Source organism: Pseudonaja textilis, chromosome 14, assembly GCF_049901715.1.
Source record: "Pseudonaja textilis isolate UNSWEBS1 chromosome 14, rPseTex1.2, whole genome shotgun sequence".
Taxonomy (NCBI): Eukaryota; Metazoa; Chordata; class Lepidosauria; order Squamata; family Elapidae; genus Pseudonaja; species Pseudonaja textilis.
The window spans coordinates 5526016-5550442 of NC_142003.1; the positions used below are offsets into that span (position 1 = coordinate 5526016).

At 44.6% G+C, this 24427-nt stretch overlaps 2 protein-coding genes across 2 annotated transcripts in view; both read right to left on the reverse strand.

Annotated features, from left to right (window-relative positions):
• Nucleotides 1-1242: 1242 nt before the first annotated feature.
• KDELR2 (KDEL endoplasmic reticulum protein retention receptor 2) lies at nt 1243-17096 on the reverse strand. Its single transcript, XM_087942054.1, has 5 exons — nt 16934-17096; nt 7801-7901; nt 6737-6895; nt 5412-5664; nt 1243-2452 (listed from the first exon to the last, which is right to left on the reverse strand). Exons 1-5 carry the CDS (start codon nt 17022-17024, stop codon nt 2418-2420), a joined length of 639 nt encoding a protein of 212 aa, XP_087798180.1. The 5' UTR covers nt 17025-17096; the 3' UTR covers nt 1243-2417.
• Nucleotides 17097-18555: 1459 nt separating this feature from the next.
• OTOA (otoancorin) overlaps nt 18556-24427 on the reverse strand; it is a 31495-nt gene continuing 25623 nt past the window's right edge. Inside the window, exons 25-27 of the mRNA XM_087912651.1 lie at nt 22376-22568; nt 20235-20325; nt 18556-19470 (exon numbers count right to left, since the gene is read on the reverse strand). Of these exons, the coding sequence (XP_087768777.1) occupies nt 20258-20325; nt 22376-22568 (261 nt within the window). The 3' untranslated portion in view covers nt 18556-19470; nt 20235-20257. The remainder of the gene's footprint in view (nt 19471-20234; nt 20326-22375; nt 22569-24427) is intronic.

Here is a 24427-nt window from a genome sequence, read left to right on the forward strand (position 1 = left end):
CATCCATCCTGAGGAACTTCTCTCCCCAAACCATACATTTCATGAATAAGACACGGCGATAAAGAGTTGAGGGGGAAAAAAATGTATTTGGAAACAGAAAATTTATACACGCACAAAATAAAAAGCAAGGCTTGAACCGAGGGGCTGCCTTTCTCCAGAGTCAAAATAGGTAGTCCTCGACTTATGACCATAATTGGGAGCAGAATTCCTGTCGCTAAGCAAGGCGGTTTTACGCCCTTTTTGCCAGAGTTAATTATATGGTTAAGCAAACCCAGCTTCCTCCATTGACTTCGCTTGTCGGAAATCAGCTGGGGAGGTCACAAAGGTTGATCATGTCAGGTCGCTGCAGCCATTACAAATGTCGGTTGCCAAGCGCCCAAATTTGGTTCATGTGACCATGAAGATGCAGCAACGGTTTTAACTGCAAGAACCAATCAGATACCACTTTCTTCAGTGCTGTGGCAAGTGAATGGTTACTAAATGGTCGTAAGTCAAGGACTTCCTGGGGATGAGCGACCCTTTTGCAAAAGCAACTATTCAAATATAAAGAGATAGATAGATAGATAGATAGATAGATAGATAGATAGATAGATAGATAGATAGCACAGTTCTGTTAGCTCAGGGGTCTTGACAGCTTAAAAAGACTTGTGGACTTCAACTCCCAGAATTCTTCCTCCTCCAGTCATTTTAGCTCAGGAATTCTGGGAGTTGAAGTCCACAAGCCTTCCACTTGCCAAGTTTGAAGACCCTTTCTTTAGCTCTTCGCCCACATCAACCATTGTTTCCTTCATTTTGTGAAAGGATTGGGTTGATGGGAGAAAGTGCTGCCAGCATCTTCATTTGAGACCCACGATGCAAATGATCCAAAGGCCTCAATTAGCTGGACGAGAACGATTATTTGCTCTTTTCTTTCTACTAATGAGAGAGACAATCACACCAAATATGCATTTGATAAAAAACTTTCTGCTCAGGCCATTTCATGACAGAACTATCTTAAAAATCGCTTCGGTACATTCTAATGCTTCCTTTGCGGCAATTGGAATTAAAAATAAAAATACTGCCAATGTTTTTACAATTTCAAAGCTACACCTATTCTGCAGATCAGGAAGAAGCAGGAAGCTGCCTTTATCGTACATCAAAGATGTAACCGAGCACCGATTTGAACCCTTCCAAGTGACAGCAAATTCACGGAGAGCAACCGCGTTCCCGGTGGGGGGGCATCGTTTGAGACCACAACGGAGAACCACTTCATAAAATGTTTATTGAGGATGGTAACACAGGATAAATCATGCAACAGAGTTCAGTTTAAAAAAAAAAAAAAGAAAGGAAAGCTAGAGAACAGGATTCGGTGCGGCCGATTCAGGAACAAGTCTATAAAAGGAACAATTGATCGTTCAAAAACTGGCACATTCTAAAATTGCTGGAAAAGCTAAACAAAGATGGTTTACTTTGTAAAAGGATTCTGTATTAAAAAAGATGGGAGACACTGTTAAAAATTTGCCACCTATGGATGACTTCAACTGGACGATGATTGCAGGGGTGGCTGCTGTCAATAGAAAATGTTTAGAAATACACACACAAACCCTCCAAAAATTGCGGAATAATTTTAGGCTGACCAGGGCACATGCAAACAGGAATGGCTGATGCAAAACCGTTATATTAGGAGGGAGACGGACCCCAAAACCTTGTGAAAAAAAAAAACCAGTCTTAACTCGTGTCTTCAGGTGAAGAAAAATGGAGGGGAGCATTTATCTAATAGACGCTACCTACGGGAGCATCTTTTTATGGAAAGGATAAAAAGCAAACCGAGTAATTGAAGGTATTTCTGAAACTGTGACACCCTTTCCCACGAGCATTTTCCGACAACGCTATTTTGGATTTCAGCCTACGCAGGTTTGGAGGGCGAGGGGAACGAAAGGAACAATAAATACAGCGGAATGAAATTTGAAATCAACCAGGAAAGAGGGAGGCAGTTACCATCCGTCAATCAGCCCAGGCCTGCGTGCGCCAAAAATCATTCAGCAATTGACAGGAAATCTTTTGGAAAATAGAAGTGGTTTTGCGCCGATTCCCCCAAGGATCCCACAAATCCCCCCACCCACCCCAAAGAAACCCCAAAACTGTGTTTTTTGGAACTACTCCGATTTGAAACTACACGCTGAATTAAATCCACACGGTCTTAAGTTTCTCTCGTGTAAAAAATCTTTATACATAGTAATAAAAAAAGAGAGGAGGGAGGGGGGGGCGTGGGAAAAAAAAGGCAAGATGCATCCAACAGAAGTCATTTGGTTCTCTGGACCTATGAAGCCCCCTCCCCGCCCCCCCCGCGGGAGGCCATCTGTTCAAGCATCTTCCACCTCTCGATGGTCGGGATTGTTCTCTCTCTACGCATCCAGGATGGAGCATCCTTGGCACTTTTAGGCTGGCAAACTCAGCTTCTTCCCTTTGAGCACTGGGGGGCGGACAGGAAAGAAAGAAGGAAAAAAAAAAACAAGGTCAGTTTAACACAGATATCCAAGCTTCCCCCCCTTCCCCCCCCAATCTAAAGGATGGTCACGGTTTGCGTAGCACGACGGCAGGAGAAATTCTCTTCCACAGGAAGTCCTTGACGTAGGATGGGAGTTCCCTCGTACTCTTCAACTGACGACAAATTCTCTTCTATTGCTAACTCTTGACTTATGACAAGGGAATTATTTTCTGCAGGGAGTCCTCAACTGACAACAGAATTCTCTTCTTCGGGTCGTCCTTGACTTATGATGGGAATTCCCTTGTATTCGAATGGTAATTCTTGACTTATGATGGGAGTTCTCTTATAGTCCTTGACTTATATGACGGGAAAACTCTCTTCTCCTGATAATCCTTAACAGGGGAATTATTTTCTGTAGGTGGTCCTCAACTTACAACAGGAAAACTCTCTTCTCCTGATAATCCTTAACAGGGGAATTATTTTCTGTAGGTGGTCCTCAACTTACAACAGGGAAATTCTCTTCAATAGGAAGTCCTTGACTTATGATGGGAATTCTCTTGTAGCCCTTGACTTATGACAGGGGAATTCTCTTCTACTCGACTTATAACCGGAGAATTATTTTCTGTAAGTAATCCTCAACATACAACAGGGAATTCTTTTCTACTGGGAGTCCTTGACTTCTGATGGGAATTCTCTTGTAGTCCCTGACTTACGGCAGGGAAATTCTATTCTACTGGTAATCCTTGACTTATATAACAGGGGAATTATTTTCTGTAGGTACTCCTCAACTTACAGCAGGGGAATTCTCTCATGCAGTTAATCCCTGATTTACGACAGAGGAATTCTCTTCTATAAGTAGTCCTCAACTTACGACAGGGAAATCCTCTTGTAGAAGTAGTCTTCAAGTGACTTAGGACAGGGAGATTCTGTTCTACAGGGGGTCTTCAAGTTATGCCGCAATTATGTTTGGAATTACAGGCATAAGCCAGGCCAGTCAACAAGCATGACTGACCAAATTTTACAACTTTTTTTGTAGCAGTCTGTAAGCAAATGCTGCAAATCCTACTTGTTAAATGAAAACTGCCTGTTATTTTCATTGCAAACAAACAAAAGCCTTCACTGTAAGCTATAGAGAGGAGCCAGAAGGAAATAGAAAGGATATGCAGTGGATAATTGAATAAAAATTACAGGTCACCTTTGCTTAGCAGCCACTAATTGAATTTCATGAGTAAAATCTTGAACCAGCTGCTCTGTCAAAGCCTTGCTCATCAACCAGGATAATTATGCTGATTTGAGAGGTTGAGGATACATATTCCGGCTTGCAGGATGGAAGAGACGTGCCCGCCAAAAATCAAACCTACTTTATTCGTCTGAATTTTTTCAGCTTTCTAAAACGGGCCAATTTTGGGGTGTCAGGATCTCAGTCCCAATTTTCATTTGGGACTAAGCTTTTGTCAAGCAAACACGTCTTAAGGTGTTGCATTTTCTTCCCTTTTAAAATACACCCCTGCCCGTCGATTATTGGTATGCCTGGCGGAATTAAATATATAATGAAGCCACCCAACCTGCAAAACCAGTTCTATTATCACATTTTGTATGCAGGAAGGCATTCACTGCACCCTCAACATTTGCAAAGAGGGTAATTTTAGGCTTCTGAAAAAATTATTGTACCCACTCAATCCCTTTCTATAGGAAACATACAGGTACCCGAGATTAGAAGTCAGGTCATTCTGCAGCTGCAATTTATTTAAAAAAATGCACTGAGGGAAACCTCTGTGGAGATTCTCAGTCATTCAGGTCATGGTTGTCGCAAAGATACTTTTTTTTTCAAGAGGCAGCTGGACATTTTGCTTCTCATCCAAGAAGCTTTGCTTCTCAGAGCTGAAGAAGCTTCTTGGATGAGAAGCGAAATGTCTTCAGAGAAAAACCAGAAAGTCCAGCTGCCTCTTGAAAAAAGCACCTTGGGGACATGGAGGGGAACAGGAAAATATTCAAATTACCTAGGGGGTTAAACTTATGGAGATGTACCTCCCAGTCTAATCCTAGATCCTCCCAATCCTAACAGACCTGTAGGATGACAAGGTAGAAGGAGAGTGACCAGACCAAAGTCCGCAAAGACCCACCCATTTCCAAGCTACTTTCATGCAAACCTTGTATGCATTCCGATGTGCTGCATTCAAAATCCAGACTTGTACTGTGTTTGCATGCACACAAGAACCCCAAAACAGAAGGAAAATTTAGCTGTGTAAACTATCTTCCAACCTTTCTCTCTGATTGATTGATTTGGGGTTAATGTGGGTTTATTTTTTAAATTGCAGTCTTCAGAAACAGTATTTTGTCACAGAAGAACCGTGTCCTATAAAGTTGTAGAGAGGTAACAGGAGACGTTGGGGGTAGAACCCTAGAGTCTTTATTGCCTTTGAAAAGATCTAGAAAAGTCTAGACCAACTTTACAATGGGTGGACTTCAACTCCCAGAATCCTCCACCCAGCTGAATTCTGGGAACTGAAGTCTACCCGTCTTAAACGTTGCAAAAGTTGAGAAAGACTGGTCTACGCCCATTCTTGCTTTGATGAAGTTTTAGAGTGAGCCATATAAGGTATCATGGAAACATACTGTAGGGATCTAGATTTCCCTGTTCCATCGTGGTGCCCTGTAGGTGAGCAGGACTATAATTCCCAGCATCCTCTGCAGCCACAGGGAACGATGGAAGCTGGAGTTCAATGCCACCCTAAGCTGTCAATTTGAGGAAAGATGCTACATTATAGGTCGTAATACAGTGGGTTGTTTTTTTTTTTCAACTTTAAGACTTGTGGACTTCAACTCTCAGAATTCTCCAGCCAGCTGTGCTGGCCGGGGAATTTTGGGAGCTGAAGTCCACTCATCTTAAAGTTGCTAAGGTTCAGAAACACTGTCACCATGTGTGTTACTGTGTGTCTCTTACCTTTTGTAACATACAAATAGAAGAAGTCACAGTACAGAATGGTCTGGACTACCCCGGCCACCACGGCTATGAGGTCAAAGAATTCCTCAAAATAGTAACGCCAAATCCAGTTGATAAGGTACAAGGCACGGTAGAGGCCCAGGAAGAAGAGATAGTGAGTAGTGATGGTCTCCGCTTCTCCAGTTTTACTGATCATAAACAGCTGGGGAAGAATTGCCACGGACTCCAAGTAGATGGAGAAAGTCCACAAGATCTGAAACCATAAAACATTTCAATCATTCGCTCTTCCAGAACTCTTGCTGGAATTGGGTAAGTCTAGTTTCACGAAAAGAAGGACTGGGGCGACCATGATAGCAGCATTTCAATATCTCAGGGGTTGCCACGAAGAAGAGTGGGTTGACTATTCTCCAAAGCACCTGAAAGCAGTATAAGCAGCAGTGGATGGAAACTGTTCCAACCTGGATCAGTTGCAGCCTTGGAATTAAAGAGAATGAATTTATGCAACCTGGAATTAAGGAGAAACTTCCTGACAGCTAAAACAATTAATCAGAGGGACGGGAAAAGTTAAAAGTTGGCAAGCTTGGAGATTTCTGAGTTAGAATACAACATTCAAGTACTACACCGTGGTGCCTTTTTAAAAGTATTTAAATTGTAGATCTTGTTCAGTCCTCCAGATGGCACCAAATGCTTCTCATGTATGAGAGAGAGGGAGGGAGGGAGGGAGGGAGGGAGGGAGGGAGAGAGAGAGAGAGAGAGAGAGAGAGAGAGAGAGAGAGAGATGAGAGGATAATAGATTAGATAGACAGACAGACAGACAGACAGACAGATCGATCGATCAAGGGTCTTCAAACTTGACACGCTTAAGACTTGTGGACTTCAACTCCCAGAATCCCTGAGCTAACATGACTGGAGGAGGAATTCTGGGAGCTGAAGTCCACAAGTCTTAAAGCTGTCAAGTTTGAAGACCCCTGATATAGATAAATAAGATAGATAGGTAGGTAGATCAGGTAGGTAGGTAGATGAGAGAGAGACAGAGAGGGAAGGAGAGAAAGACAGAGGGGGAGAAAGAGAGACAGACACAGGAAAAAAAAAAAAAAGACAGTGACTAAAGGAGTAATTCCTTATGTAAGTAGGAGGAAATTCTCTTGAATTCAGTTAAACTATAGCGCTCAAATGAGGAAGTGCACCGCTCCACTTGAAGCCCAGCTGAATTCGGAGAGAAAGGCCAGCAAAAGTCCCCCTTCCCTGGGGTGTGTATTTAAAGATTAACCAGTGTATTCTTGCATTGGGGATCAACGCAAACACTGCCACGTTTCTGAACTTACCTCCAGAGAAGAGAAATCGTGATTGACCAGGAAAGAGAGTCCGCCGACAGGGACCACAAGAAACTCGACTCTGAAGGTATCGTGATTCCCGTCGTAGGTGGCCTTGAATTTCATGTAAATCAGGTAGACGGTAGCGTATGAGCAAGCAATGTAGATCAGCTGGGAGGAAGAGATCCAGAGGGGTTACCCAGGTTGATCCCAGGGAGGAAGGATAAACATCTTACGTGTGGGGGGAAAAGGAACCTTTTGTGGGTGGTTTTGAGAGGGGCGGCTCATTTGCTCAGCAACAAGGTGACAGGTTTCGTCTTCTGTGAACTCTGACCGAGAGTTTCCCAACTAGACAGGGAACTCTAGTGAGACAAATGAATCAGCCATTACAGATAAGCCCTCCACGGTCAAATGTTACCGCTTTTATCCAAGATTCTTGGCTTTTTATGAGCAGAGGACAGATGAGATCTCTTTCCTCTTTAATCACAGCCTCTCTGCAACCTTAGGCATTCTCACAGCATTCAGGTTCTTTTAAAGCACTTTGGACTAGTCAGCTGCAGCTCTCAAAGCAAGGCTCCAAAAATATTTTAATAAATTTTTACCTTTCCAAACCGGCAGTTTATTCCTATCCGAACTGGAAAAATCTAGAAGAAACGGCTGCAGACCTCCCCCAGACGACCTTACAAGTAATCCTCAACTTACGACAGCAAATTGGAGCCCAACACTTATGTTGCTAGGTCAGAAATTTTGTTAAGTGAGTTTTGCCCCATTTCGAGACTTCTTTTGCCACATTTGTTAAGTGAAGCGCTGCAATTCTTAAATTAGTAACATCTTCTGACCCTGCTTCTCATGACTCCAGGACTCTGCAACCATCATAAACATGGATGGGTTGTTAAGCAGCCAAATGTAAATCACGTGACCCCCCCATGATAGGACAGTTTCAAGTGTGAAAAATGGCCGTGAGTCCCTTTTTTCGGTGTCGGCGTTAACTTCAAACAGTCACTAAACAAACAGTCATAAGTTGAGGACTACCTGTAATGGCTTGTTAGGCCTCTTACTTATTCGGTATACTGTACCTTCATAGAAGTGTTATAAAGCGAAATGAATGAAGTGAAGAGGTCCAGGTATCGAGTAGTGAAGACCAGTGCAAACAGAAGCTGGCTTTTCCCAGATATACCTAGAGCAAATTAAGAAACAAAAAAAAAAAAAAGAGGAAAGTCTTTAAAAACCAAAACTGTGCGACTAATCTTTGTCCTAAAGACTTGTGAGTTCGATCCTGGGTAGAGGCAGATGTTTCTCTCTCTGTGCATAATGAGCCTATTATCTGAAAAAAACTCCGCACTGGTGACAGGAAAGGCATCCGGCCAGTAAACACTCAGCTCCATTCAGGTGCTCAGACTCCACCCCATAAGGGATTATGGGGTCGTTAAGAGAGAATGACCTTCCTTCCAAAGACTTGAATTAGGCAGGGCCAGTTTATGTGCCCATCCATTCAAATCTTTGCAAGTCTCTGTGTGTGTCACTATTAGTGAAATGCTTCTCTTTTCTTTTCATTAAATGTCTATGGAGATTTTCAGTTATCCAGCTCATAGTTGTCTCAGAATGTGGTTTTTTTTTAAAGGCAACTGGTAACTGAAACACCTTTGAGATTGTTTGATTGTTACCCTTTTCAATTTCATTTTGATTCCACTCTAAACTTGCAGTCCATCAGGCCCTGCGTTCTTTTGGGAATAAAGTATCTTTGGGACAACCGTGACCTGGATGATTGGGAATCTCCGTAGACCTTTGGCTAAAAAGGCGTCATAAAGAAGAGCCCAAGGTAGTTGAGATGAATTCAAAGTAGCTGGCCCAGTGGTATTGACAGTCAATTCGGAATAATTTATAGCCTTGTCTTAGGCATGAAAGCTGCCTAGGTGACTTTTAGGCCAGTCGTTCTATCTCAAATCTAGGAGTAGGGTGAGGAGGAGGAGGAGGAAGGAAGGAAGGAAGGAAGGAAGGAAGGAGGAGGAGGAGGAGGAGGAGAAGGAGGAGAAGGAGAAGAAGAAGAAGAAGAAGAAGAAGAAGAGGAGGAGGAGGAGGAGGAGGAGGAGGAGGAGGAGGAGGAGGAGGAGGAGGAGGAGGAGGAGAGGAGAGTAGAATCTATTAAGAAGAGAGGAGAGAATTCTTTATTGGCCAAGTGTGATTGGACACACAAGGAATTTGACTTCAGTGCATAAGCTCTCAGTGTCCATAAAAGAAAAGATACATTCATCAAGAATCATCAGGTACAACACCCAATAATAGTCATAGGGTACAATAAGCAATCAAATCATACGAGGAAACAGTCCATATAAATCGAGGAGGAGGAGGAGAATGGGGCCCTTGGTGTTTTCTGAGGTTGTTTCCTTGCAGACGTTTCTTTACCAAACTAGATGACAACATCTAGCACTGATGATGTTACCCAGTTTGGTAATGAAATGTCTGCAAGAAAACGAACAACCTCAGAGAGCGCCAAGGACCCCTCAGTTCAACCCTGGGGTACAAATACGTCTCCTCTACCACTTTTTCAACTGCGTTCGATTTCAGACTCTTCCTGCAGTCTGATCCTAAGGCTCACGATGCACCAAGCCTCAAAAGCACAAGCTTTGCAACGCAGGCAACCCATCTTTTTACTCCAAACAAGAATTGCTAGCTGGGGGTTTACCCCAAACCCCCTTAACTCCCTAAACCTGGATCACAACTGCCCTTTTTGCAGGTGTCCTAATGTGCACGGAACACATCGATCTGGCTCGCCGTAAGCTGCTGTGAAAGGGCTGGACTGCCGAAGACAGAAGCCACCAAACGTCTGACTCCACCTAATCCAAGGCTACTCACGTGGCACAAACCACACCAGTGTCGAGTAACAAAATCTGCTCTAGGAGTTTCACCAATTGCCCAATTAGCCCAGGGTACACCACAGCCTTTCACACCACCAGTGCAGTTTTAGCTTGTACTTTCTATCGTTTCCCCGAAAATACAACCTACTCTGAAAGTAAGTCCTAGCTTGATTTTTACACGTGAGCCCAATATAAGCCCTACCCTCCAGAATAAGCCCTAATTAAGATCCCGCCCACTCTCTGTGTTCCCTTTGCTGCCATCACAGCTTTGGACGTTTAAGCTGGTTGTAGGTCTGGAAGAAGGGATGCAGTGGCTCAGTGGCTAAGACACTGAGCTTGTCGATCAGAAAGGTTGGCAGTTCGAATCCCTAATGCCACGTAACGGACTGAGCCCCCGTTCCTCGTCCCAGCTTCTGCCAACCGAGCAGTTCGAAAGCATGTAAAAAATGCAAGCAGAAAAATAGGGACCCCTTTAGTGGGAAAGTAACAGCGTTCCGTGCACCTTCGGCGTTTAGTCCTGCCGGCCACATGACCACGGAGACGTCTTCGGACAGCGCTGGCTCTTCAGCTTTGTCATAGAGATGAGCAGCACCGCCTAGAGCCGGAAACAACTAGCATCTATGTGCGAGGGGAACCTTTACCTTTATCAAGTATCAATAGAAAGGAAACTATTTCCACAACGCTGCTTCTTTATTTTTATTTTTTCCCTATTTGATCCCTCCTGGGGTCCTGAAATTGTTGGCCAGACCACAACCTTGATCCTAACCTGCCAGAAACCCTCCCAGGGGCACCTCCAAGCCTTAATCCAGTAGTTTGTTTATCCCTCAAAGTGTCATTTTCACCAGGAATCCCTCAATGACTAAATGTGCCCACTGAGAGTTTACGGGAAGATGCAACAATGGTGGACTTGAAGGAGAAAAGGGGCTTTTGTGTACACGAGAGCACTGATGTTGCATCTGTTGGCGGTGCCTCAAAGCAGCAGTTCCTGGTTGCTGCAAGGCACACGGGATTTTTAAGGAGGTGTTGCCAGCTGTGTGCTGTGCACAATCACACTGACGCTCTAAATCACCTTGAATCTGGATGGCTTTACAGCTCCAACCTGACAAGGGAGGTGTTTAAACGCACAAGCACACGCATACCCTCTTCCTGCCCCATGGGAGTTCGCGGGTCACAATTCTGCAGAGGCAACAGGAAAGCAGGTGTGGACTGCAATACATGCCCCATTAACTGGACATAATGTGGTCCCACATGCTCTATTGATCAGGGTTGCCATGCGCACAAGGCTTCCTGTCAACAGAGCCTCCAAGCCGTAAATGCTGCGTGTTTCAGCAAACTATGGACTTTCCGTATTGTCAAACCTTTTTTTTAATGTGCTGGAGAAGATAAGGCCTAGTCGTTGATTCGACATCTGTCTGTAGACAGGTAGCTCTCAACTTAGGACCACAAATTGAGCCCAACTGTTGCTAAATGAGGTGTCAATTTTGCCTCGTTTTACCATCTTGCTTGCCACTGTTGCTAAGTTAACCTGGTTTCCCCGTTGACTTTGCTTGTCAGAAGGTGGCAAAAAGGGGATGACGTGACCCCAGGATCCTGCAACCGTCATAAATAAGAACCAGTTGTCAAGCATCTAATTGACCATGGGGATGCTGCAACGGTCATAAGTGTGAAAAATGGTCACGAGTCACTTTTTTCAATGCCGTTGTAATTCTGAACAATCACTAAACGAAAGGTAAGTCGAAGACTACCTTTCTATGACAGTCTCTCCACCCAGCGGCAGCCACTTACCTGCCTGGTGGGACGGGACGGGACGGGACAGGGAGCTTTCCAATGCTCCCTGCCAGATTCCCACAAGGAAAGTCACTGGGAAAGCCAGCGGGAAGTTGGAAGTTGCTCCCACGCTCACTGCATTTGGGGAGTGTTTCTGTGTAGGTAAGGAAATCTCTCTGAGACAACGAGCCAGTGGGGCACAGGTGGTCTAGTACCTATAGTATCCAAATATCTGTTGATCTGTCTGTCTCAGGGGGTCTTCAAACTTGACAGCTTTAAGGCTTGTGGACTTCAACTCCCAGAATTCTTCCTCCAGTCATGTTAGCTCAGGAATTCTGGGAGTTGAAGTCCACAGGTCTTAAAGCTGTCAAGTTTGAAGACCCTTGGTCTATCTGCTTTTCTAACATTGGAAAAACAAACCCTACATAAAGATGCATGCACACACACACACACACACACACACACACCCTTGGGGTCCAACGCAGCTCCTAGCAACGAGATAGGGACATTTGTGGCGCTGTTTATGTTTCTTATTTGCAAAAAGAATTACTTGCCATCTGTCGTCTTCCTGGATGCTTTGGGTTTTTTTTGACTTCTCAGTTTACACTACCACCTGAAATGTCAGAGTGGTCTCCCGTGCAAACACTAACTGTGACCCACCTTATTTCGCCTTTTCAACGTTCAGTCTGCCTAGCTGGTGTAATCACGCCCGTGATTTATTTATGCGCATACTGATGTGCTGCGTGCGCCACGGATGTTCGCCCTAATGTTTTGCTAAAGCTCTCCAGGGGGCTTTGCAACTTAAACCAAGAGTATGATACTAAAAGAAAAAGGTAGGGAGAGAAGGGGAAGGTAAATATAGGTAAGCCTCACTTCATTTAGTGACTGAAGTTACAACAGCACTGAAAAAGTGACTTAAGACTGTTTTTCACACTTACCACCATTGCATTCCCCCATGGTCACGTGATTCCTATTCAGATGCTTGACAACTGACTCACCTATATGACAGTTGCAGAGACCCCTTTTATGACCCCCTGGCAAGCCAAGTCAATGGGGAAACCGGGTTCACTTAACAACCATGTTCCTAATTTAACAACTGCAGTTGATTCACCTGACAAAGGTGGCAAGAAAAGTGGAAAAATGGGGAAAAACTCACTAAACAAATTCATCCCTTAGCAACATAAATTCCCAGGCTCAACTGTGGTCATAAGTTGAGGACTGCCTGAACCAAAGCCTGCACAGAGTTCAACTCCCAGGATTCCCCAGCAAGCATGAATTGTGGGAGTTGAAGTCCACCCATCTTAAAAGTTGCTGAGGTGATGAATGGGCAGCGCCATTAAATGTCTCATCCTTCTAGTTATGTTTATTTAAAAGTTATTGTTTTAGATTCAAAATATTACATAAATAAGATCAAAAGTCTTTGTACAATTTGTCCCCCCCCCACTAGCTACTCTTGAAGGCCTGTGTTATAGTTGACTGTTGCCAATTTCTTTAATGGCTCTATTAAAGGAATACAATTAGCTTCAATGTAACTAATTCATATTTCACCCTCATGCCTTCAAATGCTAATGTTGCATTTCAAGCTATTCCGAGAATAGCAGTAAACCCAAAAACAATAGTCACAATTTTCTACTTCCCAAAAGCTTCCATGAATTGGGTTTCCAAAGATACTTCCATCATCGATAAAAGAAACAGGCTTAAGTCTATATACAAATTCTTCAACAGAGGCCAAGAATTTTCTCCAATCAGCTCCTTCCAATTCAACTACCGCAATTCCCATTCAGCGCAGCCCCTGTTCATCCTGGTTAAGAATCATGGGCTCCGGAGTCTTCCCCGCCTCCTGGGCTGTTGCTTGTGGTAGCTTCTTTTGCAGAAATAATTTTCTGCACTGGTGGGTTTTTTTTTTCCATGGGTACGAGGATGACAAGACTCAAATTGCATTTGCTCTTGATGTTTTAATATTTGATGGTACACAAAAAAACCACGATTTACACAACATAGGGCGAAAAAAGTGAACAGCAACTGGGCAACAACACAGCTATTGTTAAAATGGAATGGCTTGTGATTTGTAAAGAGAGGCTAGCCTTCCCTTAAATCTCAGCTGTTGCCAGGCTGCAAAAAAAGGGGAAAAAAAGAACTATAGTTTAAGGCATCTGACAGGAGTCATAATTCACACGTGGCTGTTTTAGGGTCTGCCCCCTAATCCACAATAATTCAAGTCCCGGCTTTAAAAAAAAAAACAAAACCCAAATCCTCTTCCAATAAAATGCCAAGGAAGAACTCGATTTCAGCCACGCGTGACATTTCGTTCTCCCTGTAGTCTCTCTCTTCAAAAAGTGCTGAGCTTGCTTGCCAGGGGTCAAAAAGCACACAGAGTTTGTACACAGGACTAGCCTGGAGACAGCGAACACAGTCCAGTGTCAAGGCTCAGATGCAAGTTAAACAAACAAGCCAACAACAACATGTCAGGTTAGCAAAGTAGGCTTGCAAAACAACCCAAAGCCGTGAAAATGCTTCAAGGCTCCTGCAGGGAGGGGAGAGAGGCTTTCATAAAATGGAATCAAAAGCGTTTCGCCGGCGATTTCCGATTGTCTGCAATAAAAGTTGCTCTCAAAATAAGATAACCAGAGAGAAGATGGCATTCAGTTTCTTTGGGGAAACACAAACACCCAGTCGGATTTTTTGCTTTTCTGCTGAGAAAGGTTCAAGTGAATAATGTCCCTTTCCCAGGCCCTTCCGTTCGCCACACCTTCTCCCAGCTGCCACGTCAGACTCACCCAGGCTTTCCAATTGAAAGCCTATTCTTTCAAGCTTGGATTCATTTGCTTCCCATTCTCAATAGCAGTTGGCAGGCCAAGGAAAGGCCTGGATCACCGCTTAACCCCTTCATGGGCAAAAGAAGCCAAGCCCTTTTTTATATGGAAAGGTTCCGGCAATTCAGGTCCGGGATTGTCGGCCTCACAAAGACGGCAGGAAAGTGGGATCGTTCGGTTCTTGCAAACAGGGAAACTTGCACTGCTAAAAGGAGACTAGGCGGAGTCCAACATTGCACACAACTCTACAACTTCTGCTTGGGTTTTTTTCCTCCATTCATTACGTAAGGAATAAAAGAAACATGGGTCACTTAGCTCTGAAAGGTTTTATTTTCTGATAAACAAAACAACATTGGAATATAATTCTGTCGGAGGTGAGCTCATTAGCACTTTGCCTTTCTAGGCTAATATACAAGTACAATTCAGGTAGAACATATTCCTGCTTTTTTAATCTACAAAGGTTATTCCCTGTCCTTCTCATTTCCAATTACTTTTCAAGTAAACCTTTTAGGATATTTTTAATAGCCTGCCTAGATTCTGACCCCTTTCTGAGTCTCTGGACTCAATCATCTTCAATTTCAATTAAGAGTATAAGAGCTGGGTACTTGTGATAAAGAGAAATGCTGTACAAGAAATTAAAAAAGCAGTAATATTTCTCTTCCCAGTTAATTCCCATGAGATCTTCCTACATCGGTTTTTGCTTTGTAGTACTGGAGGGAAAAGGTCTCAGTGGAGTTTCCGGCTGGTAATAAGTTGACAGCTCTCTGCCGTTAAAAAGTGGTATAGAGAAGTATCTTTAAAGATATTTCTAGATTGCCCTATATTTTTTCCTCGGTGCCTGGTTTTAGGTTCAGAGTGCTAACCAAATCCCTGGTTTCCAGTACAGCATAGATTTTAAGGGCAAGTTCTCTTTGGCCTTCAAAATAAAAGAGACAATACTGTACAGTGGAATACCCACCGCATTTTCTATAAGACACTGAATCTTAATCGTTCGAACTGGCAATTCACACCGACTCAAATTCTCACATGAACCCTGGGAGAGATGCTAAACTAAGAAAAGCCTACGCTTATTCAAACATCCTACTGGGAATTTGAACCTCTCTTTTCTAATGTTAACTAGGAGTTTGAATCTTTTTTCCTAATCTACATTAAAGCACTTCAATGGGCCCTATCACTTAGCAGCTCCAAAATATCCTCTCTTTTTTGCAAAATTTCTCCCTCATCTAATGCAATGCTCCCCATTGTTTGCACCCACAAGAGACCCCCCCCCATTAGCTATATAAGATGCATCTCAGAGACCAAATGATGACTTTGCTGAAGGCAGGAGCCCACCTACCCCGGATTCTCACAAACAGGGAAATTAAGCAAATCAACCATTTGCTCTGCTTTCACCTGACCCTCCCTCCCAATGCAAGCTCAAGTAACCCACCATGGATGATTTAAGAGGCACCTGGCCCGCCCGCCCCCAATGCTACATTCCTTAAGTTGGGGTTACTTGACCTTGGCCGCTTGAAGTCCACCCATCAGTGAGAAACAGGGCCTTAACTGCTCCTTTTCCAGAATTCAAAGTCCAGCTAGGGGACAGGAGGAATTATTCAAACATGGGGGAGGGAATCTCCAAGCAATCTCTCCCAGGAGACACTCCCCACGCCCAAGCCTCAAGATGCAGAACCTGCCCCCATTCCACGTCTCCACGGAAAGCTCTCAACCCCCCACTGAAATTTGTTCTCCCTCCAACCCCACAATATGGGGAGCAGGGACTCCTTGGCCTCCTCACCTGAAATCACATGGAAGATGCAATGGGATTCTCCTTCTCCCCCCCTCCCTTCCCCAACCCTACAGGGGATCAATCAATCAGAATTGGATTGGGACCTTGGAGGTCTTCTAGTCCAACTCCTTGCTCAAGCAAGGAGATCCCATTCCTATATATATCTGGTCCCAGAAGTGCCAGGGACCCCCACCCCAAAACGAGCCCCAGGATCCTTCTGAGTAACCTCACGTATATGTGGGGGACGGTGGGGGAAGATTGAGGGGGAACCTAATCCTAAGGCAAGAAACCCCCCCCAATAATACTCCCATCCCCAACAAACCCAACCTGCAGCTTGACACGAGAATGGTGGGGGGGACAACTCCCTCCCTATCCTTCCCAAAGCCCCCAAAGGGAGAGAATTACCCACTCCCTCTCCTGCAAAGGACCCCGCCAGCCCTTCCCCGGGGGTGGGGGAGGAGCACCCCCACTCCCTCTAAACGATCCCTTCCACTTTTTCCCAAGCCCCCCCAGTGAGTAGCACCCCACCCCCACTCCCTCCCTCCCTAAAGGACCCCCTCCAAGCCCTTCCCAAGCCCCCTGGTTGGGGGAAGCATTACCCCACACCCTCCCCTCTAAAGGACCCCCTCCCACCTTTTTCCAAACCCCCCTGGGAGGAAGCACCCCACATCCGCTCCCCTCTAAAGGACCCCCTTCCCAGCCCTTCCCAAGCCCCCTCCTCTCCTCTAAACGACCCCCCACCTTTTCCCACCCGCCCCCCAGGAGGAAGCCCCCCACTCCCTCCCCTCTTAAACGACCCCCTCCCTGCCCTTCCCAAGGCCCCCCAGAGAAGGACCAGCCCCCCACTTCCTCTCAACGACCCCCAAAAGGGGCGGGGCCGACCTCCCGAGAGCCTCCAGCTGGGCCCAACGGGTATACCCAGGGACCCTTTCCCCCACACAGCCCCCTCAACGCCCCCCAGGTCCTGGGGCCAAGACGCCCGCCCCCTCGCCCCCTCGCCACGCACCGGCGCACGAGCGGGTCTTCCAGATCTTCAGCAGCAGGATGATGATGGCCGCCAGGTGGGAGAGGTCCCCGGTGAGGCGGAAGATGTTCATGGCGGCGGCGGGCGAGGAACCGGGGACCGAGAGGCGGCGAAGATGGCGAGCGCGCAGCGGGCACCGAGCAGCGACGTGGCCCGGGGACGTGGCCAGACACAGCCAGGGCGGGCGCGGGGCACGCCGGGAAACCAGCGCGCGCCGCCCACCCAGGGGCGGGGGGGGGGGAAAGGGGGAAAGGAGGCGGCCACGCCCACCCTCGCCTCGCCGCCGCCGCCGTCGCTTGGGCGCACGCGCGGAGATCGCCACGGCGGCCGTTGACCTCGGACAACCGCTCTTTCTCTTGCCTCGTTTATTTTTCCTCTTTCCACAACAACCACCTCCGCTGCGCATGCGCCTGACTTGACTTTTAGGCAGGCTAAATGACGTGGGAAAATATAAATATAAATAAATATATATATATAGTATTTGGTTATTCGGGTTTTCTCCTGCGTAAAATTGGAAGTATCTAGGCGACATTTCGATGAATTTACTCTGATAAGTAATTTACTCTGGAGTAAATTTACTCCGAGAAGCACAAAGCTGAAGACACAAGCCTGAAGATGATGAATGAGATTTCATCGAAACGTCGCCTAGATACTTCCAATTTTACGCAGGAGAAAACCCGAATAACCAAAGACACACACACACACACACACACACACACATATATATGTCATGTGTGTGTCTATCATCTGTCTACTTACCTATCTTCCATCATCTATTTAACACCTATTTATATCATTTATCATCTAGCTCTACTTATCTCTGTATCTATCTCTATATCCATCTCTCTCTATATATCTTTATCATCTCTACCTATAATCTATCTCTGCTTATCTCTATGTATCTAATCTATCATCTATCTATCAACTGTGTCTATCTACTATCTATCCATCCAAAGATATATACATCTATCTATCTGTATATATCTTATCTCAATCTGTCTGTCTGTCTCTATCATCTACCTACCTACCTACCAGTGGAACCGCTTGCTTTCAGAAGTTGTGGGAGCTTCATCCCAGGAGGCTTTCTTCCATTTGTCCGAAATGGTATAGTTTCTCCTGCTTGGGTGGCGGGGTTGGACTAGATGACCTATGAGGTCCTTTCCAACTCTGCTAATCTATTCTTCATCCCTGTGCAAAATTAAAAAAAAAAACTGCCCTGATTGGATGAGGCAGCCCAGAGCGAGCTCCCTACAAGGGCATAGAGAGGATGGATGGAGTCATTGTTCTCTAGCATTTCTCAAAATTGGCCACTTTTAGACCCGGGTGACTTCAACTCCCAGAATTCCCCCAAATAGTCAATTTAGTGGCTGACCATGAATTGGTTAGATTTTTGTATATCGGCACCAGCAATAAATCCGCTTAACTGGAATTTATGTCTTGTGGTCCTGATTCTTCACCCCTGACCCACACGCCCAAACTATTAGAACTTGCCTTCATTGATGTAGACCAATGTTTGTTAAACTTCTTTCCCTTAAGGACACCTACCCACTTTTTATCAATCATGCAGGATCCCAACAGAGCTTTCCTTTGTATCGGTTATATTTATTGATATTTAGCATATTAAAAAGTGAGCTGGACACATTTGCCAAATATTTACAGGCAGCCCTCGACTTATGAATGCAACTGGGAGCAGAATTTCTTTTGCTAAGTGAATCACCGAAGCTAAGTGGAATCATGTAATTGTTAAGTGAATCTAGGTTGCCCGGTTGACTTTGGTTGTTGGAATCCAGTGGCGAAGGTCACAAATGATCCTGGGATGCTTGCAACCATCATACATACATGCCAGTTTGCCAAGCACCCAAATTTTGGACGCTGCCACTGAGTCTGAGGATTATAAGTCACTTTTTTTCAATGCCATTGTAACTTCAAACAGTCACTAAATGAATGGTTGTTCCTCGAGCACTGTTGCCTTGAAGCAAGTTAAAATAACAATATTAAATCTATTAGATAGATGCTAACATAAATAACATATTTTTCAAGAAAGAAAACCCTTTAACAAATATAACGAGAAGAGTGGCATTGCTTTAAATTCTTCCTTTCTGGGGCTTAGTTCTGCGAAAGGCCTGCCCTTGCCTTCTTCTAAGTTATCACTCTGAATTCTCTGTAGTCCTAATTTCTGCCAATAGTCTAGACAGGAAGTATCCCGATTCTAAAACTTGATATGTATACATTTGAATCAAAAGTTACATTCCTGTACTGAGCAGATTTAAACAAGTAAAGGTTGCATAGTTGTCTTCTAAGTTCATCTAAAAGCTATTGATATTCTTTTAGGAAAGTTTTTCAGAGCTTCAACAGACTTTGCTGCCCCCGTGAAGATAAGATGCTTGCAAATATTAAATGAATTCTTGGAACTGATTGACTCCCCAAGTTGGAAAAAAAAAGGCATTATTTTAATTCTTCAAACATCAACAGGTTTTTCCAAAGATCATTCCTCCAACTTTGCAATGTCAGCTGGAAACCTTTGGGATGAAAAAAAAAACAATGGTAAGAATAATGTGGAAGAAATAAATATAGGTAATCCTTGACTTGCAACTACAACTGGCATAAAATTTCCATGGCTAAGTAAGGAGGTTGTTAAGCAAGTTGCACCCAATCTTGTGACCATTTTGGCCACAGTTGTTAAAACGCTCTTTGCCTGTCCTTAAATCTGAAGAAAACCTTGTTGAATTCTGCCGTTCCACCGCTGTATTCCTACATCATCAAAAGGATCAATGCAATCAAGGTAAGTTCAAAGAACATTGTTTTCAGGGGTTACCAATATCATACATACGCAATAATTACAATGTGTGAATTATAATAACAAGAACAAGGAGGAGGAGGAGGAGAGTAGGAGGAAGAAGGAAGAAGGAGGAGAAGAAGGAGGAGGAGGAGGAGGAGGAGGAGGAGGAGGAGGAGAGAATCTATTAAGAATAGTATAGTATAGAATAGAATAGAATAGAATAGAATAGAATAGAATAGAATAGAATAGAATAGAATAGAAGTAGTAGTTGTTGAAACTTGGTTGATACCTGATGCTGGCAGCAACCCATATCAACCATCAGTGCCAGTCAATGATATTTGCGATACGTTTTTAAGTGTTCAGTTGACCAAGTTTCATGTTTAATGAGTAAAAGATGATGATGATGATGACGATATAATGATAACAACAACAACAACAACAACAACAACAACAACAATAATAATAATAATAATAATAATAATAATAATAATAATAATGGCTTACAGTAAACTTCAAAAGTGGTCAGTTCAGGAGAGCAGATGTAGGACTGAAACAGCAGACATCCAAAAGTTTAACTTGTACAGTAAGGAAGCACCTGAAAAGGAAATTGAGGGGAGGGGGTGAAGAGAAGATCCAAATAATTAGTAGTTTGGTCTAGTTGTTAAAGCACCTGGCTAGAAACCAGGAAACTGAGTTCTAGTCCTGCCTTAGCCATGAAAGCCAGCTGGGTGACTTTGGGCTTGTCCCTCTCTACTCAACCCAACTTACCTCACAAGGTTGTTGTTTTAGTTTAGTTTAGTGTGTCCAATCACACTTGGCCAATAAACTATTCTATTCTATTCTATTCTATTCTATTCTATTCTATTCTATTCTATTCTATTCTATTCTACGCTACTCTACTCTACTCTACTCTACTCTACTCCACTCCACTCCACTCCACTCCACTCCACTCCACTCCACTCCATTCTATTCTATTCTATTCTGGAGACAAGTTGTTCCACTGTTCTCCCTGTCAGAAAACTTCTCCTGAGTTGCAGGTTGCTTTTCTCCTTGATTGCTTCTTCTCCTGCCTTCAGGTGCTTTGGAGAATAGCTTGACCCTCTCTTCTCCTTTGTGGGAGGCCCTGAGATCATGGAAGAGTTAAGATATTGGAACAACCAGGGGCTCGTCATAATGTCTTCACCTCATCATTTCTGTTCGACCTCCCAACTGCCGGCATGACTGTCAACAGCTGCCCAGCCTTTCCAGCCCAGTGGATTCCCAACCTGATCCTCTGTAAAAAAACGAATCTGTTCTCCGCATTAAAAACAGATAAGCGGGGGGGCTCCCCTTGATGAATTCAAGCTGTACAAGAGGTGAACCCAGACAACATCACCTGGACAGGTAAAATAAAAAGGTCAGCTGCTCGCCAAATAGCAGGAAGCGGCTGTCCTTCTCGGTGGGAATCGGTGGCGGGAGCAAAGCCAGCTCGCCGACTCATCAAAGCCGAAGAGGATTTAATGAAGTGGTGTGTCACCTTGCAGCTGTTTTTGCTGTGTGAAAAACCCCAAGGGAGAACTTAAGAGGCAGCACCTGAGAGCTCCCACAACGGCAAGGTTGCAGGAGGAAGCAACCAGCGACCTGAGGGAAATTGATCGATTCCCAGTTGGGCCAACCTATTAAATGTTGTAGCCATGCCACACACATCTCTACCAGGCACAAACTGGGCACTTTTTGAAGGCTGGCATGACCAACCTTAGCTTAGACCAGGGGTCCCCAAACTTGGCAACTTTAAGACTTGTGGACTTCAACTCCCAGAATTCCTGAGCTAAAGTGACTGGAGGAGGAATTTTGGGAGTTGAAGTCCACAAGTTTTAAAGTTGCCAAATTTGGAGGCCTCTGGTTTACGCAATGTTCTTCTCAATGGTCATTGCCTCTCAAAACCAATGTCAACTCTTAAACCACTAGCAGTTGTGGATAACTGATGCTTTACAGGGAGTCCTAGACTTACAGTTTACTGTTTACTGGCCAGATGCCCTTCCTGTTGCCAATACGGAGTTTTCTGCAGCAGATATATTCTCACTGTGCCCAGAGAGAGAAATATCTGCCTCCACCTAGGATCGAACTTACAGCCTCCTAATTGTGAAGCGAGAGCTCCACCTCGATATAGAAATGGAATTTGTGATACAAAACAATACAAACGTTTATTTAAAAACCCCACAGATTTACGATAAGAAGTATACTGATGATCCGATCCAAGGGAGCTTTTGAAGCAGTGGTGATATTCTACTGGTCTGGCCCAGTTTATGCGAACCGGTAGTAAAAAATGTTACTGTTTGGCTGAACTGGTAGTAAAAAAAACAGCTACCTGTTCGGCCCATTGGGTATTTCTTCTTTTTTTTCCTTCCCAACGATCAGCTGTTCCAATGATGATCAGCTGTTCTGGGACCCCCCTCGCTGTCTTACTGCTTCGCCCAGGAAGCTTCCCCGAGGCCCAGAAGGCAAAGAAAACAGATGGAGCACAGGGGGGTTGGCTGCCAAAAAAGAAGCCACACCCACCCAGTCACCTAGCCACACCCACCTGGCCACGCCCACCTAGCCACTCCCACAGAACCGGTAGTAAAAATAGCTGCATTCCACCCCTGTTTTGAACAAAGAAAACTCACCGTTCGAAAAAGGTCCAGATGTTGGGTGGATTGTACTTTCATTCAAGGATACTTCTCGGATTCTCCTCCTTCCCCCATCCAAAGCCAGCTGGAGACTCTGAAGTTGCTTTTCACTCAGATGTTGCCGCTGCGAATCCGTCGTCCTGGCTGCGTTTTCGGGACCAAGGTTTGCAAGCTGTTCTGGAGACAGTTCCTGCAATAATAAACACAGGTAGTCCTCAACTCACAACCGCAAAGGACCCCCCCAAATTTCTGCTGCTAAATGAGGACAGTGGTTTAGTGAGATTTGGCCCTCCCCATTTTACGACCTTGCTGAAAACCTGCTAGATCTTAGCGAAAAGAATAAAAAGAGATTTCAGGCAAGAAAGCCAAAACTTGGTGGAATTTGATTCCTTGATCTGGTGAGATTTCATTCCTTTTATTTTTTTAAAGTCACTTTAAGACTTGAGGCAGGTATTTAGGGAGCTGTTTCTCCCATCACAATATTTTCTGTTCAGAACAGCAGCTGTGTGCAGAGAAGAGCAACAAAGATGATTAAAGCCTGGAGACTAAAAACATATGAAGAATGGTTGCAGGAATTGGGTTTGTCTAGTGCAGTGGTGGTTAACGCTTTTTGAGCTCCTGTGCCAAAAATTGTGTGCGTGCTCGCATGTGCGTGCTCGCATGCCAGCACCCAGAAGGCAATGCGTGCGCTCCCTGCACATGCACACACGACCCCCACACACACACCATCCCCTTATCTGCATTGAAAAACAGGCCCATTTCATCAGTTCTGGTATTTCCGGAAATACCGGAAGTGACAAAACGGGCCCAATTTTTCAGCCTTCAAAGACTGCAGAGGCTTCCCTCGAGCCTCTGGGAGGCTGAAAAAGGCCTCAAATGGGCTGAAAATCAGCTGGGAGGTATGCGCATACGCAGTGAGGTAAGTTTGGCTGGGGCTCTCATGCCCACACAAATGGCTCTGCGTGCCACCTGTGCTTCGCCATCACAGTTCTAGTGAGTCTAATGAAAAGAAGGACTAGGGGTGACATGATAGCAGTGTTCCAAGATTTGAGGGGCTGCCCCAAAGAAGAGGGAGTCAAGCTATTCTTCAAAGCACCTGAAGCAACAGATGGAAACTTATCAAGAAGAGAAGCAACTTAGAACTAAGGACAAATTTCCTGACAGTTAGAACAATTAATCAGTGGAACAGAAGTTGCCTTCAGAAATCACTGGAAGTTTGTAAGAAGAGATTGGATAACCATTTGTCTGAAGTGGTGTAGGGTCTCCTGCTTGGGCAGGGGGTTGGACTAGAAGACCTCCAAGGTCCCTTCCAACTCTGTTAGTCTGTTAATTTATAAGCTTCCAAATGCATCTACTTTCATTCCTGCAGGCAAATGGTGACTTTAGAGTTTTCCATGGTGACACCAGTCAGACAATAATAGAGAATAAAAGTACCTGAGTGTTGATTTTCCCCTCAATTCCAGTGCAGAATATTCTACCAAACATAGTCACATGATTATGCCTACTTTGGAAGCTAAACCCTATGATTAGAACTGCGCAGTCATTATCTTCCCTCCTATTGTAGAACAATGACAGTAAAATGTGAACAACTGACATTTAACAAAAATGCCAAAGAGTTTCTCTGGGTTTTGTGTTGGATGTCTCTCTCTCTTTTTTTTTTATCCAGAAGGCATTTGTCTCCCAAGGCAGCAAGCAATTATGAGATATAAATTCATCCCTCTCTTGTTCCCCTTTTGGTTCAGGTTTGAACAGCTGCAAAAGTTCACTCTTAGATGATGAAGTGGTGGAAGGAACCTGACAGAGAAAGAAAGAGGGAAAGAGAAAGAGAAGGAGAAAGAGAGAAGGAGGGAGGGAGCAAGGAAGGAAAGAAGGAAGCCTGATTTTGAAGATGGATGGAAGGAAGGAAGGAAGGAAGGAAGGAAGGAAGGAAGGAAGGAAGGAAGGAAGGAAGGAAGGAAGGAAGGCTGATTTTGAAAAAGAAGGAAGGATTTGGGAAGGAAGGAAGACTGATTTTTAAAAGGGAGGGAGGGAGGAAGGAAGGAAGGAAGG

Coding starts and splice junctions, on each gene's coding strand:
- KDELR2 (XM_087942054.1), bottom strand. CDS start 17,024: ATGAACATCTTCCGCCTCACCGGGGACCTCTCCCACCTGGCGGCCATC. Junction 6,896..7,800: donor TTTATAACACTTCTATGAAG/GTACAGTATACC, acceptor TCTTCCTCCCAG/CTGATCTACATTGCTTGCTC. Junction 2,453..5,411: donor CTATTTGTATGTTACAAAAG/GTAAGAGACACA, acceptor TCCGCCCCCCAG/TGCTCAAAGGGAAGAAGCTG.